Source organism: Hyla sarda, chromosome 1 (genome assembly GCF_029499605.1).
Source record: "Hyla sarda isolate aHylSar1 chromosome 1, aHylSar1.hap1, whole genome shotgun sequence".
Taxonomy (NCBI): domain Eukaryota; kingdom Metazoa; phylum Chordata; class Amphibia; order Anura; family Hylidae; genus Hyla; species Hyla sarda.
In genome coordinates, this window is record NC_079189.1 from 221,149,493 (window position 1) to 221,169,467 (window position 19,975).

Consider the following 19,975-nt stretch of genomic DNA (forward strand, 5'->3'; position numbering starts at 1 on the left):
TAATTCGATTCGTCACGAACTTCTCGGCTCAGCAGTTGATGACTTTTCCTGCGTAAATTAGTTCAGCCTTCAGGTGCTCCGGTGGGCTGGAAAAGGTGGATACAGTCCTAGGAAAGAGTCTCCTAGGACTGTATCCACCTTTTCCAGCCCACGGGAGCACCTGAAAGCTGGAAAAGCAGGAAAAGCATCAACTGCCGAGCCGAGAAGTTCGTGACGAATCGAATTTACTGTAAGTTCGCTCATCTCTAGTTGTTTGCATCTATTAATACTGATAAGTACAGTATACCAGTGTGCTACTAATTCCACAGCGCCATCTAGGGTACATTTTTTGAAATTGTCTACCAGAATATATTACGTATTATTTCAGAATTGTGCCACACAATGCTCACCTCACTTATATTTATGACATCACAGAAATGCATCTGCTTCTCTTTCTGCGGATGAGAAGGGACTGTAGAATGGGGCAAGGACTTTGCAGTTCTCCGATGCAGTGATCTGCTGGATAAATCAAACGCAGGTCTTTTAAGCTCCTGAAAAAGAACAAAACAGTTAATTCCCTCACGGGTATAGAATAAACTACATAGAGGAGATAATAAAAGTCATAACCTTTTATTATTATTATAGTTGCTGGTGCTAAACATTGGTATACACCTGTCAAAAGTACAAAGGTTGCTTAAAAGTGTCTAAATAAAAGAAAGTACTATTTCATTTGAGTCATTTAGTAAATCCTTTGTACAATGTTCACATGGTCTGGCCTGACATTCATAGTACAACAAACTAGGAAAAAAAGAAACCTAAAAGGATCACGGGGCAATGAAACAAGCAGAAAACAGTAGAATGAACAAAACTGGTTTCACTTATAGGGGTACTCCACTGGCCAGTGTTCGGAACTAAATCACGGCCACGCCTCCTCAATGCAAGTCTATGGGAGGGGGCGTGATGCCCCCTCCCATAGACTTGCATTGAGGGGGCATGGCCGTGACATCACGAGAGGGCATGGCCGACTCCTGCAGCGTGAAAACAGCGTTCGGAACATTTAGTTCCAAACACTGGCCAGTAAAGTACCCCTTTAAACTTGGTGAAGTACCCCTTTAAACTGGGGACGCCCGCGATCAAGCATGCGGCACCCCGTTTGTAATCAGTCCCCGGAGCGTGTTCGCTCCGGGTCTGATTAAGGTCGACCGCAGGGCCGGCGGCGTGTGACGTCACGCCCCCGTGTGACAGCTATCACGCCCACTCCCGTAGGCTTGCATTGAGGGGCGGAGCGTGACGTCACACGGGGGCAGGGGGTGTGACGTCACACGCCGCCGGCCCTGCGGTCGACCGTAATCAGACCCGGAGCGTGTTTGGACTGATTTCAAACGGGGTGCCGTGTGCAAGATCACGGGCGTCCCCAGCTGCGGGACTCCCGCGATCAGGCATCTTATCCCCTATCCTTTAAAGTCGATGGGCAGAGGAGATGTGCATTAATTTGGAGCGGAGAATTCAAGATGAATTTGTGTTTAAGTTTTTTTTTTTATATAACTGTTTCTGTTATTGATTTTTCAAAAAATAAATAAAATAACATTCACATTTTCACATAAATGCAAAATAATAGAGAAATTGAGAAAATAAATTATAAAACTAAATTAAATAAGGGATACAAAAGCAAAACAGTGATCGCGATACATGTCTCAACCTATTTTTTTAAATAGCTATACCAGAAGGAACTTAGAATTGTAAATCTTGTTGTCCGTAACCAGCCTTAATAAAGTTAGACCAAGTCAATTATTAGCGTAGGGAACTAGAGCGGAAGGAATTGTGTTTAAGTTTAATGTATATACAACCATTTATTTTTTCCTTGCTGTATACAGTAGTGTAGTTTACTACGCTTTTGTATACAGCAAAATGAAACAAATGAATTGGAAACAGTACAACGTAAACACAAAATGTAGCATGAACCCAGCCTTAGGCTATGTTCATACTGACATAGTAACATAGTTCATAAGGTTGAAAAAAGACCAGAGTCCATCAAGTTCAACCAAGTTCAATAGTCCCTACTGAGTTGATCCAGAGGAAGGCAAAAAACCCTCATACTAGAGGTAAAAATTCCTTCCGGACTCCAAATATGGCAATCAGGATAAATCCCTGTCTTTAAATTTTGCAGAATTTTGGGTGAAATCCAATTGAACGCAATAGAACAGTGGTAAAAGGCAAAAGAATGTCTTAGAGGTGCTGCTAGATTCTGGCATAAACAAGACCACAGGTGATGCACAGGACGACAATGACTTTATTTCTGGGCAAGGCGTTTAAGCACAATCTTGTGCCTTCCTCAGGTCCACCAGAGCAACTGAAGCAGCATCCCGATGTGAACAGATCATGGCTGCACAGATCCACATCAGGACGCTGCTTCAGTTGCTCTGGTGGACCTGAGGAAGGCACAAGATTGTGCCAAAACGCGCTGCCCAGTTGTATACCAAATAAAGTAATTGTCGTCCTGTGCATCACCTGTGGTCTTGTTTTTGCCAGAATCTAGCAGCACCTCTAAGACATTCTTTTGCCTCTGTGGTGAGGGTTTTGGAAGGGCAGATGTTGTTAACCCTTAGGGCAGATGGTATTAACCCTATGTGTTCGTGACGACAGAGCATGGTTATCCTTTACACCACCCGAGGTATGGCCGCTGGTTCCTGGGCCAGGCCGAGGCAAATAATCACTCCGATGCAAGGTTACGAAACAGCAGCACTTTTCTGAGGCAGACAGATGTTAAAGTCTTTACAGCTCAGTTCAGGCCCATGGAGATGCTCAGTGTACTTCAGGAGGCTTGTTGGCTCGCTGGGACTTGTAGTGGACTTGGACATGCAACCCACACTGACTTTAGACTTGACTATGCTGACTAGACTTCTCCCCTGTATTGGCGCTTACCAGGCTTTGCCTTTCACCTGCAGGGGGTTCCACTGGTAGTGGCTGCGTGACTAGGCCTTGGTCTCCCTCAGGAACACCAGACACTCTCAGGTCTTCACTTGACTTCACCTCAGCATGCACTGAACTGGCTAGCTCCTCCCTGCTATATATGGGAGCAATTTGGAGGGGTCCCATAGGTCACCAACAAGTCACCTGGGTGAAATCCAATCCACTTACACCTTCCATGGTTACATAGGCCTTAACAACAGGATTCAAAGATACATTAACACATAATGCAATACATTAACTCTGTAGGGGCAATGAGAGTTCTGAGAAGTGTGGAGCCCAGGGAACTGGGACTGAGTCCACCTTATAGGACCAATAGTGTACAGAAGGGTCACTACTGTACTGGGCCACCACCTCTTACCACTGTTCCATGTTCCAGTAATCCTATAAGGTGTGGGATTAGGTTGGAGTACAGCAGCTTGTTGCTTACCCTTCACGTCTATCCCAGAGTTGTGCCTATTGCTAGCACAACTCAGAAGGTCAGTATATCACTTTGGTGTGGTGGTGAAGTACACACCTGTGGATATACTACATAAGGGAACGCCCCCTTTTCTCTTTTTTTTTTCATTCCCTAATTGCACTCAATGGGGCTTACATTTTGTCAGAATTCTGTGTTTAGAGAACACAGAAATTCTGATGCAATTCAGATGGAATTTTGTTGGAATACCGCAATTCCAAATTTGTGTGGGATTGCAAAAATTCTGCTGTGTGAACAAAGCCTTAAAATGATCCTAAAATGTAGCTTTTTCCTAGAGGCGTGATGTCTGTTCAACTCCAAAAGTTTCAGTGACATGGTCTCTTCCATTCCATACGGGCTGCTCCCACACAACAGCTGTATGTTGGTCATGCGCTGCCCACTTACCTATACAAAAAATAACTCTCTGTATAGGCAGCTCATGGCCTGGACAGCATGGTGAGTGCATCTCCAAGTGCTGACTATAGTTGCATAGCCACAAACACTATTGATGCGAGAGAGCTGAGAAATCTGTGGAAGATTACAATAAACATAATATGAGAAGGCGCAGTCCAGATTTTGTATTTATCTATGCTGGTTGACCGTCCTAACGTGCAGCAGAAGCCATTTTTTGAATAGAGCAGTGTTTTCCACACAGTGTGCTTCCAGCTGTTGCAAAACTACAACTCCCAGCGTGCCCGGACGGCCAAAGGCTGTCCGAGCACACTGGGAGTTGTAGTTTTGCAACAGCTGGAGGCACATTGTTTGGAACACACTGGAAAAGAGAACTGTCAAGAGATGGGCAGTTTCCTTGTCAACTATTTGCTCAAATCGAACCAAATGCTATCTAAGCATCTAAACAGCATTAGCCCGATAACAATTAATCGAAAACCCAACAGTAGCCCCGGGCTAATGCTAAGCTACATGATTCAAATCTACATACAGATAAACCAAGAACCCAGTGAGAATCTGGGCCAGGTTTATTTTTTTTCCATTACGCTTTTTATAATTTAAAGGGGTACTCCGGTGAAAAACTATTTTTTCTAAATCAACTGGTGCCAGAACATTAAGCAGATTTATAAATTACTTCTATTTAAAAATCTTAATCCTTCCAGTACTTATCAGTTGCTGTAAGGAAGTTCTTTTCTTTTTGAATTTCTTTTCTGTTGGACCACAGTACTCTCTGCTGACACCTCTGTCTGTCTCAGGAACTGTCAAGAGCAGGATAGGTTTGTGCTGGGAGTATTTGCTCCTGGACAGTTCCTGACATGGACAGAGGTGTCAGCAGAAAGCACCGTGGTCAGACTGGAAAGAAATTGAAAAAGAAAAGGACTTCCTCTGTAGTATATAGCAGTTAATAAGTACTGGAAGGGTTAAGATTTTTATATAGAAGTAATTTACAAATCTGTTTAACATTCTGGCACCAATTGATTTAAAATAAATTGTTTTTCACCAGAGTACCCCTTTAACCAAGAAAGAAGGTGCTATAAAAAGTTGCATCAGCTATGAGGACATATGACTGCTGAAGATGGAGTGGAGTAAGGCCACATTCACAGTGCAGCAGAAATTCCAGTGCAGCAGCCTTACATTGTCATTAGTAGGATTCTGCTGCACCTTGCACGCTGCAGATTTTCGGCAGCAGAAAATTTCACAACAGAAAAGCAAATTCTGGACTCCATTGAAGGAATGAACATAGCCATTCTTTTGGCGGAAATCTATGCTGACTGCACGGTCATCAATGGTGATGGCGCATGTCCGTGTGGACCTAGCGCTGATGCATTTCAACAGCGCCTGCTGTAGACCATATTTCCACCAGAAATATCTCTGGCTGGAGATTTCATAGTGAATGTAGCCACTATTTTCGTCTGTATTGGCCTTAGTTACTGTACAGGTCACTAGTTGTGGCTCGAAAGAAAGCCCATGACGGCTAGATACACGGCGTAGTGAGACACTCTTGGCACTTGGTGCTGCATATTATTGTTGTGAAGCTTTCGAGAACACTATAGAATTGCTATTTCTATCATTTAGAAAGTTTTTATGTTACAATATTAGTGGCAAGCAGCATTGATCAAGTATTGAATTTATATGTTGTTTTTTATATGTCATTGTGATTTTGAAGTCAAAGAAAAAAATCATTCATCCATTTAAAAAAATAAATTCTGTAGATATCTTAGAGGCAATGGCTCTTTCTTTTCTGAGCTACATAGAAATGCAATACAGAGTGAAGCCATGTGTCATAAAACCTTTATATAGATGGTAATTCAGTGTAAGGCTATGTTCACACGGTGGAATTTCTGTGATTCCACTCAGATTCTGTGCTGCAAAGCTTGCTCCTGAATTTACCGTATATACTCGAGTATAAGCCGAGTGAACTCTCCACCTGTCAATTCCTTCATCAGTGGTCTTCAACCTGCGGACCTCCAGATGTTGCAAAACTACAACTCCTAGCATACCTGGACAGCCATTGGCTGTCCGGGCATGCTGGGTTATAGTTGTGAAACCTCTGGAGGTCCGCAGGTTGAAGACCACTGCGGCCTTCGTCGTCATCCAGCCCCCCCTTTTGTTTTGTACTCTCCTCCCCTCTGCGTGAAGTTAGGGTGAGCTGGTCCGGGCCATCTATGCTGCAGGGACCTTCCAGTGGGGATTATTAGTCATTGCAGGCTATCCATTTTCACCGGGGGGGCCTCTTCTCCGCGCTTCGGGCCCGGCCCCGGAGTATCGACGTTGCCTTGATGACGATGAACAGGGACGTTCATGCGCAACGTCCCTGTGCGTCGTCGTCAAGGCAACGTCACTAGTCCGGGCCCAAAGCGCGGAGAAGAGGCCCCCCTGGTGAAAATGGACAGCCCGGAACGACTAACCCTCCCCACCGGGCGGTCCCTGGAGCATAGATGGCCCCGACCAGCTCACCCTAACTTCCCGCCGAGGGTGTGTGTGTACAAAACAAAAGGGGGGGCTGGATGATGACGAAGGCCGCAGTGGTCTTCAACCTGCGGACCTCCAGAGGTTTCAAAACTACAACACCCAGCATGCCCGGACAGCCATCGGCTGATGGCTGTCCGGGCATGCTGGGAGTTGTAGTTTTGCAACATCTGGAGGTCCGCAGGTTGAAGACCACTGATGAAGGGATTGACAGGCGGTGATGATGAAGAGGGGGGATGATGACGGGGGTCTGGATGATGAAGGGGGGGATGATGACAGGCAGTGATCATGAAGGGGGGTGTTAATGATGAGGGTCTGGATGATTACATGGGGGGATGATGTATTTCCCACCCTAGGCTTATAGTCGAGTCAATAACTTTTCCTGGGTTTTTGAGGTAAAATTAGGGGCCTCGGCTTATATTCGGGTCAGCTTATACTCGAGTATATACGGTATGCAGAATTTGAACAGAATTTCTGTGAGCTCAAAACACAGAATTGTGCCGAAATTCAAAGCCTCACAGACTTCAATAGGATTCTGTCTGGAATTCTGCAAAATTTTAAGACATGTTCGGAAAGCAGAATTTCTCAGCAGAAATTCCGCTGTGTGAATGAGAATTGATGCAATGTGCAGTAAATTTTGTAGAATTTCCTAGTGAAATATACCAGTAGTTTCCGCTAGAAAATTCTGCAGTGTATTTCTCTAGACTGCAAAGGTCCCACAATAGATGCATGGTCATGCACAGTATTGGTACATAGTTCCATATGGTTGAAAAGGATGAAAAACTAAAAGAATCTATTAAGTGTGGACATACAGTCAGCGACTGATGACAATTACATAATACATTGTCAAATTTTGCCATTACAGTATATGGCTTATTTCTAAAACAAGAATATGACAATCTAGTACTGAAGTATTACTTGCCTGTAAGTCCAGTGTATGCTGTAACCTCAGTCGCATTGTTTCTTGCTCCAAGAGCTGGTTTACGGCTTGACATTCTGATAACTGTAACAAAGACTGAACAAAAGCAGGAACGCCGGTCACTCCACATGAATGGTTCACCTGCATCTAGTAACTTATTTATTATAACTTTGTATGCGTGCTCATTTCTTTACAACACATTTTCCTGATACAATGACTTCCTCAATGTAAAATATTCACACTGAAGAAAGAAGGTACAGAGGGTCCAGCACTTCGTTGCAAGCAGCTTTATTGAAGATACATCACACCATAAAAACGACAGTCAGTCAGACATGTTTCGAGCACAAGCGCTCTTCCTCGGTGGCCACCGAGGAAGAGCGCTTGCGCTCGAAACATGTATGACTGACTGTCGTTTTTATGGTGTGAGGTATCTTCAATAAAGCTGCTTGCAACAAAGTGCTGGACCCTCTGTACCTTCTTTCTTCAATATTGGATGCCTTGCCGGGCACCGGTCCGAGCACCGTACATCAGGGAAGGTGAGCTGGATCACTCACTTATTTGTTAAAATATTCACACTCTCTGACTGTATAATCCCACCCATCACCTGCCATTATTACATTAGGTCCACGCCCATCTGACTGATTCTCTGAATGGTCAGACAAACTATACACCCAGGTTTCCACGCAGGTCGTTTTTTTTTTGGGATATCTGCCACTGCAGTTTTTGAGCCAAAGTCAGAAGTGAGAATCCAGAAGGGAGGAGAAGTGTAAGTCCTTCCTTTATATTTCCTATTGCTTTTGAGGACACTTCTGGCTTTGGCTCAAAAACTGCAGTGGCAGATATCCCCCCCCCCCACAAAAAAACCAATGTGGAAACCTAGCCTATCTCAGGAACATAAGGCCGATCAGGAAACTGTAAAAAGGTGAGATCAGTTTTAATGTTAGTAACATCTCATTTTTGTGGGGCTGGTCCCAGGTTTCTTTTTTAAATACTGTACTCAAAGCTTATGACAATATTTCCAGCCAGCAATTCTAAAGCAACAAGAACACTGGGGGAACATTGGGGGAAATTAATTATTTATCAGGAAGGGACATTTTTTTTTTTTCAAAAAGTTTCTTCATGGAAAAATGGTTGGGAATGGCCAGCATATAGGACGAAAATGTTTTTACCTTTTCCAAGGCAGCTTTTGTTCTTGTTATATTGTCTTTCAGGGTATTATTCTCAGTCATCAAGATCTCAACAGTTCCAGAAAGTTTGTGCCTCCCAGATGCTTCATGAACACATTCCTGCATTAACTTTTTTTTCTCAACTTTTAAAATATGTTTATCCTAAAAAACATAATATCATGAGACAAACAAATTCTTAGGCCCATCGGTATAATGTTAGCAGTTAAAATATGTAGGTCATGGGATTACAGCGGACCTGATAGCAGCTAAACAGGGGTAAAACTAAGTAAGCAGATGGGGATTTCCATCTGTATTTGGTGCATATCTTTTTCTTTTATCTCCTTGGTCCTTTAGCCTTTTTGCTAAAATGTAGTTGAGGCTCAAGTGCCCAGGGGGCGTTCCCCAGCATATCAAGAGCCCAGGATAAGCCAGCCCATCTTCTCTTATTCCCCACCTCCATGCCTGCTGTTAATCAAAGGAAGGTAGGCATATGTAAGTGATAAGAGGGGATGGGCTGGATAAACCGGGGCTCCTGGCATGCTGGGAAATGCCTTCCAGGGAAAATGAGCCTCATTAACATATTAACAAAAACGGCTTACATCTCAGGGCTGGAAAGGACTATGGGAATACATAAATATCCTTATGATCCTTATGAAAGCACCATCTGCCCATGGGCTTAGTTTTACCTCTCAGTAGCTGGTGATAGGTATGCTTGAAAAATTACCAATCACTATAAAAAAAAAACACTTAAAGGGGTACTCCGGTGGTTTTAATCAACTGGTGCCAGAAAGTTAAACAGATTTGTAAATTATAGACAAAAAGAGGGGCACGTACGTGCACTCACCGCAAAGCAGAGACGATTGGGTCAGGAGGTCCGGTGACGGGGTGCCGGTTCACGGCATAGGCACTGGTGTGTGGCACTCGGAGGCTAAATCGGCAGTTTGGCACATATGTGCGTGCTTCTTCCGGCCACTTAGAGGCCGGAAGAAGAACACACTTACGTGCGAAACGGCCGGCATAGCCTCCGAGCGCCACATGCCAGCGCCTATTCCGTGAACCGGCACCCCGTCACCGGACCTCCAGACCCGATCGTCTGTGCTTTGCGGTGAGTGCACGTACGTGCCCCTCTTTTTGTCTATATTGGATACTTTACACTTTCGTATATGCACTCCGCAGGAGACATTGACATAGGTCACCGAAGATCGATCTGTTGTTGATATAAGGTGATATTGCTCCTTGAGTGCTCTCCCTTTTTCTTTTGCTTTTGTGGAGATTTGTAAATTAATTCTATTAAAAAATCTTAATCCTTCCAGTACTTATTAGCTGCTGAATACTAGAGAGTAAATTATTTTTTTTTTTGAACACAGAGCTTTTTGCTGACATCATGACCACAATGCTCTCTGCTGACATCTCTGTCCATTTTAGGAGCTGTCCCGGGCAGCATATGTTTTCTATGGGAATTTCCTATTACTCTGGACAGTTCTTAAAATGGACAGAGATGTCAGCAGAGAGCACTGTGGTCATGATGTCAGCAGAGAGCTCTGTGTTCCAAAAAGAAAATAATTTCCTTTGTAGTATTCAGCAGCTAATAAGTAGTACTGGAAGTTTTAATAGAAGTAATTTACAAATCTGTTTAACTTTCTTGCACCAGTTGATAAAAAAAAAAGTTTTCCACCGGAGTACCCCTTTAACAAGGTGTAGAGACACGTCAAACTATTTGATTGGTCAGGGTATGACTCCAACGGATGACTAAAAAGAGCCAAGAGAAGAGCACATGGCTGAGGGCTTCTCTCCTAGCTCTCTGTATGCTTGACAAAGACAGTCCCAAAGACTTCCCTTTGGAGTTCATCTCGATCACATGGCACAGAGCTGGGCTCGAATGTGCTTAGTGTGCACTTTTCCCCAGGCTTGTTCTAATGATTTGTCTGACCTGGTTGTTGTCGACAGCTTTTTAAAGTGACAGTGGCCATTTAACCATTTTTTCACTCTACTACAAATGTCCTTACCTTTGTAGCATTAGCTAAGGCTTCTTCCAAGAAATGAACCCTGCTCTGTAACATATCGATTTGTTTCCTCTTTGCAGTGATTTTCTTCTGCATTCTCATTGCAATTCTCACAGCTGCAGAGAAACATTGGTCAATGTTATGAAAGAATAAAAAATCTCATACACGTATAAAATCTCATACACCTATGGTCTCCATTACTATAGACTACAAACATCTGCTTTGTGACATCTACTTCTGGATCATGCATTATTGTTAGCCTCCTCAGGTACCAGTGCAGGACAAGAATATTCACAAACAGAATGTTCTATCCGAACAGAAAGAATTGTTGTAATAAAAGGTTCTTACTGTGACCATCACAATCTTCCACGATATTCAGAGTATTTTTTGTTTGCTCCAGTTCAGCAATTGCTGCTTTCAGTTGCATTTTGAGCATAGTATTTGTGTCCTCTTTATCTCCTGTCTGACTCTCATATTGTCTTTTCAAGACTTCGTAATCCTCTGTTTAAAAAATAAATAAAAAAAAGTGCTTTTATTCTTGTCCTGAGTTGTCTGTTGATATCTTGAGTATAACACACAGACTAGTCAGAACCACATTCTTATAAAGGGCTTTAAAAATGTAAGGCCCGCTCCACACACGTATGTCATCCGGCGGCATTTACCTCCTGCGCTGTGGAAAAGGCATCAGAGGGAAACTGACTGTAGAACTGATCCTATTCATATGAATGGGACAGTTTCCATTCATTCAGTGTATAAAGTTGAACGCTGGACAGGGCAGATGAGCATCTTGCTGTGTTTCCCTGTCTGGCATACACACAAGGTTAATAGAAACATAGAATGTGTCGGCAGATAAGAACCATTTGGCCCATCTAGTCTGCCCAATAATCTGAATCCTATCAATAGTCCCTGGCCCTATCTTAGATGAAGGATAGCCTTGTGCCTATCTCATGCATGTTTAAACTCCTTCACTGTATTTGCAGCTACCACTTCTGCAGGAAGGCTATTCCATGCATCTACTACTCTCTCAGTAAAGTAATACTTCCTGAAATTACTGCATGAACCTTTGCCCCTCTAATTTATAACTATGTCCTCTTGTGGTAGTTTTTATTCTTTTAAATATGCTCTCCTCCTTTACTGTTTTGATTCCCTTTCTGTATTTAAAAGTCTCTATCATATCCCCTCTGTCTCTTCTTTCTTCCAAGCTATACATGTTAGGGTCCTTTAACCTTTCCTGGAAAGTTTTATCCTGTAATCCATGTACTAGTTCTGTGAACTCTCTCTAGAGTGTCTATATCCTTTTGGAGACACGGCCTCCAGTACTGCACACAATACGCCAAGTGAGGTCTCACCAGTGTTCTGTCCAGTGGCATGAGCACTTCTCTCATTCTACTGATTATACCTCTCCCTATACATCCAAGCATTCTGCTAGCATTTCCTGCTGCTCTATTACATTGTCTTCCTACCTTTAAGTCTTCTGAAATAATTACTCCTAAATCCCTCTCCTCAGATACTGAGGTCAGGACTGTGTCATATATTCTATATTCTGCCCGAGGGTTTTTATGCCCCAGGTGCATTATCTTGCACTTCTCCACATTAAATTTCAGTTGCCAAAGTTGTGACCATTCTTCTAGTTTTCCTAAATCCTTTTCCCTTTGGCGGATCCCTCCAGGAACATCTACCCTGTTACATATCTTTGTGTCATCAGCAAAAAGACACACTTTACCATCGAGACCTTCTGTAATATCACTAATCACTAAACAATATTGGTCCCAGTACAGATCCCTGAGGTATCCCACTGGTGACAAGACCTTTCTCTGAATATTCTCCATTGACTACAACCCTCTGTTGTCTGTCACTCAGCCACTGCCTAATCCACTCAACAATATGGGAGTCCAAGCTCACTGACTGTAGTTTATTGATAAGTCTTCTATGTGGGACAGTGTCAAAAGCCTTACTAAAATCTAGATATGTCTACCGCACCTCCGCCATCTTTTATTTTAGTCACCCAGTCAAAAAAATCAATAATGCAGGAAAAGAAATGATGATGGCACTCACCATGAGCAGGGTGTCAGCTGTACTTTATTCAGAAAACTGGCAGCTTACAGCATGGGGAGGAGGGATGCCAGGAGCGTGTTATAGTTATTTCGTGCACTTCCAGGTGCACTTCTTCAGACCACGAAATAGCTATAACACGCTCCTGGAGTCCCTCCTCCCCATGCTGTAAGCTGCTGGTTTTCTGAATAAAGTACAGCTGACACCCTGCTCATGGTGAGTGCCATCATCATTTATTTTCCTGCATAATCCATTGAATTTCAGATTGAGCACCCCGTGGGGGTGTATGAACTGTGGGTCCTCAGCGTCTAGATATTGGGTGTATGAGAGCTGTGCCGAGCTCTTTTTCTTTTTGGAATTTAAAAAAATCAATAAGATTTCTTTGACATGATCTCCCTGAAGTAAACCCATGTTGTTTTAATCTTGCAATCCATGGGATTTTAGATGTTCCACAATCCTATCCTTTAGTAGGGTTTCCATTAATTTCCCCACTATTGATGTCAGACTTACTGGTCTATAGTTGCTTGATTCCTCCCTACTACCTTTCTCGTGAATCGGCACGACATTTTCTAATTTCCAATCTTCCGGGAAGACTCCTGTTATCATTGATTGGTTAAATAAATCTTTTAACGGTTTTGCTAGCTCACACTAAGCTCTTTTAACAATTTTGGGTGTATCCCATCAGGCCCCTGTGACTTATTTGTCTTCACCTTAGACAGCAAATGTGGATCCTAAATGGGGTTCACTGAGCCGGACCCCGGACATATGTGAACCCAGCATAAGAGTTATCTTATGTTTAATAATAGACAGAATTTTAGGATAAATTCTTATGTTTGCATTATATATAGTGTTGAGCGCGAATATTTAAATTGTGAATTTTTACCGCGAATATCGGCACTTTGCGATTTTGCAAATGTAGCGCTATATATTAGTAATGACGAATATTCGTTTTTTTTTCTTTTCTTCACAATACACATCACAACAATGATGTATACTGTGTAAAAAAAAGTGATCATCCCTCCCTGCTTCCAGTTTGTGGTCCAAAGAAGGCTACAATATTATTTACTGTGTGAGTCGGTGTGGAGCGCGAATATTTCGTATATGCGAATATGCAAATATTCACGAATATCGGCACTTCCAGAGGACACTGATCCCTCCCTTCTTTTAAAGCTTTAGATAGGGTAGGTTAGTTTAGCAGATAAGTTCTAGTGTAGGGTATAGTGTTAGTTGAAAGATATAGTCACGCATGCGCATTATACGAATTTCATTACGATTTTCGCATGGAAAAAAAAGTGAACGAACATAGCGAATATACGAAGTTCGCGAACATAGGTTGAATATTCGTCCATATATTCACCCATATAGTTGCGGAATATCGCGTATTCTAATATGGCCTAATTATATATATAAAAAACTGGACACAACCAAGTTAGTCAATCCTATTGCCATACACAAAAGTTACAATAATAAAGCTCTTATGATCACCCAAAGAGATAGCAAATTATTAATTATAAATCTATTGTTAAAACAAAGAAAGAAGAAATAGTTATTTGTTTAAATAATTTATAAAACCTCTTTTTTTTTATTAACAATCTTTAAGTCTAATTTAAAAATGTAGTAAATGCATCGTAAACATACCGTTTAGTTTTTTGAGTTTAACATTCTATGCTACTTAACCTTTCAGTTCCAACTGGTCTACACAGGATAAAATGATACAATTCTGGCTATTGTTTTGGCTGAAATCTTGTCCATTTTCACCAATTTAAATCTATAGTGTATGGGTACCTTTAGACATAACTGCTATTGGTGCTGTCCTTCATCTTACAATTTCATACCTGCTAAATTTGCATGATTGCTTTGTGTTTTCTTTAGTTCCACCATCATTTCTTCTCTTTCTTTTTTCATCTTCTTGACAGCCATAAGGTTCTTAGTGTTCATATTAGCATGTTTACTTTTTTCTAGCTCCAATCCTGTACATAGTTCTTCCAGCTCTGCTATTCTTTTTTCCTTTTTTTCAACCCTTACCTATGGATAAAGCATTGTAACAGATAAAATACAATGATTTCAATAGTGCCTTAACTTTTAATATTTATAGAAAAATCTAGTAACTGTGTTCACCATGAAATAGCAATTCTGTAACATCTTTTCTCATTGCTTTGTGTTTTTTGCTGTTCCTCTGTTATTCTTACTAGAATTAGGTTTTCTGAAAGCCCCTGGCTGCATGACAACTTATTAGCACTCCATTATTATGTTGGGGGTGGGGTCAACCAGAAACAGCACCTTTCATGTAGCTGCTAAAATGCCTCAGTCAATGGCTATTGATCATGGCATACAAGGGATTAAAGACCAGCATTAAAGTGATTTCCAATTCCAAGTACTGATGGCGGGTGTCAGCTGCAGATTGCAGCCGACACCCACTACATATTGAGTGGGCTCAGTTCTTCAGTTTGCTCCATAAGCTCAATGCACATATTCACCTTAAAGGTATGGACAGACTTATTTCTGAAATGTCAGGGGATATATGTCACTAGTATAGCACTATTAGGTCATCACAATGAAACTCTAATTTAACCCTTTCACTGCCAGACTAAAAGAAAACTTGTCAGTTTAGGTATGCTGCACTCGCTAACACAAAGCGACACATGCAGTTTCCAGTGATTTGTCCATTATCTCGATATGTATAGTACCATAGTTTAACAGCATTTACATTGTGAAGCAGTAAGTGTGCGCCAATCACTGCTAGAGAAGAGCCGCTTCTATCCATTAGAGGTCCCTGCCCGCACCCACCTGCTAATGATCTGCCTATCAGTGTGCATATGAATATTAGTGTCTCTTCTATAGCAGTGCTTGGTGTGCACTGCCCACTTCATGGGCACACTAATGTAAATGCAGCTAAGCTACTGTACGTATAGGGAATAAGTGATTACCATAGGAAACAGCTGTAAACATTTTTCATTTTTTGATGTACTGTATTTGAACAATAAAAAATGTATTGCAAAGAAGAATATGGCCTCTATATAAATACAGTTGTTGTAGTGTGAATAGAGGAAATTAGATTGGTGAGACATTTGGTACAAGGAGTCATAACAAGCTCTGTACAAATATACATATACAGTGGGGCAAAAAAGTATTAAAGGGGTATTCCAGGCCAAAACTTTTTTTTATATATCAACTGGCTCCGGAAAGTTAAACAGATTTGTAAATTACTTCTATTAAAAAATCTTAATCCTTCCAACAGTTATTAGCTTCTGAAGTTGAGTTGTTGTTTTCTGTCTAACTGCTCTCTGATGACTCACATCCCGGGAGCTGTGCAGTTCCTATGGGGATATTCTCCCATCATGCACAGCTCCCGGGACGTGACATCATTGAGCAGTTAGACAGAAAACTTCAGAAGCTAATAACTATTGGAAGGATTAAGATTTTTTAATAGAAGTAATTTACAAATCTGTTTAACTTTCTGGAGCCAGTTCATATATATAAAAAAAGGTTTTGCCTGGAATACCCCTTTAAGTCAGCCACCAATTGTGCAAGTTCTCCCACTTAAAAAGATGAGAGAGGCCTGTAATTTTCATCATAGGTATACCTCAACTATGAGAGACATCATGAGAAAAAAAATCCACAAAATCACACTGTCTGATTTTTAAGTAGGCACTGTCATGAAATAAAAAAATTGATATGTTGTAGTACTTAAGTACTACAACATATCTCTAATATACTTTAATAAAAAAAAAGTGATTTTAAACCAGTTTAAAATCACTTTCAAATTCGGCCACTAGAGGTCGCCCTCCTAGTGGCCGAATGCATTCGGCAGTGACGTCACTACAGAATTTCGACTCATTTCAGCCTGGCAAATGAGTCGAAATTCAGTCACTGCGGTGCTCGCTCCCGCCTGTCAATCAAACAGGTGAGAGCGAGCACGCTGATAGCTGGGGCTGCGCGCATTGGCCAGCTCCATTGGCCTCGCGCGTGGCCCCACCCACCCGCCCCAGTTGCCCTGTCTGGAGGCAGCGCGCGCACTCATTGCTGCGCTGATCCTCCGGATGGGTAAGTCTGATCTGACGTCTTATAATACTTTATACAACTCCCAGCATGACCATACAGTCATCAGCTTTCAGGGCATGCTGGGAGTTGTAGTTTTTCAATGTGCACGGCAGGCCGACGATGCTCCTCTACTCCTCCTCTCTGGATAGCAAATGCACAGCTAAACAGGGAGGAGGAGACCCCGGAGCTGCCTGCCAAGTTATTGGCAGATCATCTATGCGTGCTCCTGAGAGGAGCGCTGCATAGACGATGTGAGGGCGGAAGCAAGCGCCCAGCAAGGCGTCAGTGACGTCGCGCCTGTTGGGAAGCGCTGCTTCCTGCCCTGCTTTATAGAGCAGATTTAGAAGCACTACATCTGCTCTATTAAAGCGATTTAAAAAAATGTTTGAAGCCAGCTAGGGGGTTAGGGCTAGATTACTACTAGGTAGGGACATATTAGATTATATAGTACTTGGTGGGAGCTACCCTGTAAAGAATTTATTAGCAAATTATGGTGGAAAATAAGTATTTGGCCACCTACAAACAAGCAAGCTTTCTGGCTCTCACAGACGCGTAACTTCTTCTTTAAGAGTCTCCTCTGTCCTCCACTTGTTACCTGTATTAATGGCACCTGTTTGAACTTGTTATCAGTATAAAAGACCCCTGTCCACAACCTCAAACAGTCACACTCTAAACTCCACTATGGCCAAGACCAAAGAGCTGTCGAAGGACACCAGAAACTAAATTGTAGACCTGCACCAGGCTGTGAAGACATGAATCTGCAATAGGCAAGCAGCTTGGTGTGACAAAATCAACTCTGGGAGCAATTATTAGAAAATGTAAGACATACAAGACCACTGATAATCTCCCTCGACCTGGGGCTCCAAGAACTCACCCCGTGGTGTCAAAATTATCACAGGAATGGTGAGCAAAAATCCCCAAACCACACGGGAGGACCTAGTAAATGACCTGCAGAGAGCTGGGACCAAAGTAACAAAGGCTAATATCAGTAATGCACTATGCCGCTAGGGACTCAAATCATGTAAGCCAGTAGATGTCTGGGCCTGTCTGAAGTTTACTAGAGAGCACTTGAATAATCCAGAAGAGTATTGGGAGAATGTAAAAAGGTCACATGAAACCAAAGTAGAACTTTTTGGTGAAAACTCAAGTCATCGTTTTTGGAGGAGAAAGAAGGCTGATTTGTATCCAAAGAACACCATACCTACTGTGAAGCATGGGGGTGGAAACATCATGCTTTGGGGCTGTTTTTCTGCTAAGGGACCAGGATGACTGATCCATGTAAAGGAAAGAATGAATGGGGCCATGTATCATGAGATTTTGAGTGAAAATCTCCTTCCATTAGCAAGGGCATTGAAGATGAAAAGTGGCTGGGTCTTTCAGCATGACAATGATCCCAAACACACCGCCCGGGCCACGAAGGAGTGGCTAAGTAAGAAGCATTTCAAGGTCCTGTAGCGGCCTAGCCAGTCTCCAGATCTCAATGCCATAGAAAACCTTTGGAGGGAGTTGAAAGTCTGTATTTTGCCCACCGACAGCCCCAAACATCACTGCTCTAGAGGAGACCTACATGGAGGAATAGGCCATAATACCAGCAACTGTGTGTGAAAACCTTGTGAAGACTTACAGAAAACATTTGACCTCTATCATTGCCAACAAAGGGTATATAACAAAATATTGAGATTAACTTTTGTTATTGACCAAATACTTATTTTCCACCATAATTTGCAAATAAATTCTTTGAACATTAGACAATGTGATTTTATGGATATTTTTCTCATTATGTCTCATAGTTGAGGTATACCTATGATGAAAATTACAGGCCACTCTCATCTTTTTAAGTGGGAGAACTTGGTGGCTGACTAAATACTTTTTTGCCCCACTGCATACAGTATACAAATGAATACGTATACATAAAAACCATAAGCAATCTAACAGCAACTGTGTGAAGAAATTGAAGCGTTCTGTAGATGTTTTTAAAATGCCACGTAAAAAACCTGTAAGCAGCAATGAAGTTTGCCAAGAAGGACTTACCACTAAATTCTTCATTTCAGAATTTTTTACAGCTACTTCATCTAAGAGCTGGGATTTTTCTGTCTCCAGTGCATCCACCTTCTGGTTCTGTTGTCCAATCATCTGAGCCATTGCCTCGATCTGGCCTCTTAGAGTTACTATCATGTTATCCTTTTCTACTAAAAGCAGCTTTAGTGTATCAGTGTCTTTTTGCATCTCATTAAGTTTCTTATTTTCTGCTTTTATTTGCTGGACTTCACGTTTCTTGGACTCGGTATATAAACGCAGTTTCTTCTGCTCATCCACAACGCTCTGCAATGACTTGTCCTTTTCAGCCAGAAGATTTCTTGTTTCCAGTAAAGTCTTCTCGGCAAGGTCTAAACCCCGGCTTTTGGCTACCAGCTCATCTGAAGTTTTCTGCATGGCAGCCTTTATGGACTCCAGCTGGGAACATGTATACTTCAAGCTTGACGTTTTCTCCTGAATAGTTCTCAACTGTCAAGACACCACAAAAAAAGTCTTATATACTGCAGGAAGAAATATTATAAAATCATAAGGACAGGTTTAAATGTCTTGAAGAGAATTTAAGGTGTTTTGTTTGTTTGATTAATTTAAAAGTTATGGAAATAATCTAATATAGATTGTCCCATAATTCTAATATAATCTTTCCCTGTTAAAAAGTGATCAATTTGTGTCATAAAAGGGGTTTTACCATGAAGATAAATAGGTCTAAACTGATACATTATGACAAATGAAACATATTTACAAATATAAGTTATCAGAAATTAACCGTTTTCAAAGGCAGCCCTACCAATGTATACTGGATGCTCCCTTAGTTATTTGCTTGTTGCCATGTCCTGTAGGCATGACTCATGGATCTGGCAGAATGAAAGTGATGACAGGTTCCCTTTAACCCTTAGCCTTAAGGACCGGGCCAATTTTCATTTTTGCACTTTTGTTTTTTCCTCCTAATGCCTGATTGATAAAGCCTGGACCAGCCAGGCTCTATCAATGCGGGAGCTGCAGCCAGCACAGCACAGATCGTGCACAGATCGCACTGCGGGGTGCGATCTACCCCACTGGACTACCAGGGACTGGTTAAAGGTCCCTTTAGACGCTGCTGTCAGCTTTGACAGCGGCGATCTAAAGGGTTTATAGCAGGCATGTCGGCTATTAACGGCAGCCCCTAGCAACAAGAATAAGCTGGGGGCCGGCCCGTATGGTGCGGGCTTGAGTCGGGAGCCTGCGCCATACACTGGTTGCCGTCTCAAGATGAGCCGGCTCGTCGTTAGACAGTAACCGGTTAAATAATGTCTGGAGGTCTCCATTTTCAGGTGTACCTAAGGCTACTTTCACACTTCTGTTATGACAGGGCAGTGTGACGGGAGTCAGGCGAGCCGGGGAGAATAGCGGGAGAAAAATTACAGCAAGCATGGTCTTTTTCTCCCGCTATTCCCATCAA

General features: G+C 42.2%; 1 protein-coding gene across 3 annotated transcripts in view; it reads right to left on the minus strand.

Moving 5' to 3' along the window:
- CCDC158 (coiled-coil domain containing 158) overlaps window positions 1–19,975 on the minus strand; it is a 67,792-nt gene that overhangs the window by 18,077 nt on the left and 29,740 nt on the right. For all 3 annotated transcript variants that reach the window (XM_056551915.1, XM_056551913.1, XM_056551916.1), the window contains 7 exons: window positions 18,535–19,008; window positions 14,298–14,487; window positions 10,759–10,911; window positions 10,414–10,526; window positions 8,411–8,569; window positions 7,245–7,337; window positions 390–530 (listed from right to left, as the gene is read on the minus strand). In XM_056551915.1, coding sequence (XP_056407890.1) covers window positions 390–530; window positions 7,245–7,337; window positions 8,411–8,569; window positions 10,414–10,526; window positions 10,759–10,911; window positions 14,298–14,487; window positions 18,535–19,008 — 1,323 coding nt within the window. The remainder of the gene's footprint in view (window positions 1–389; window positions 531–7,244; window positions 7,338–8,410; window positions 8,570–10,413; window positions 10,527–10,758; window positions 10,912–14,297; window positions 14,488–18,534; window positions 19,009–19,975) is intronic.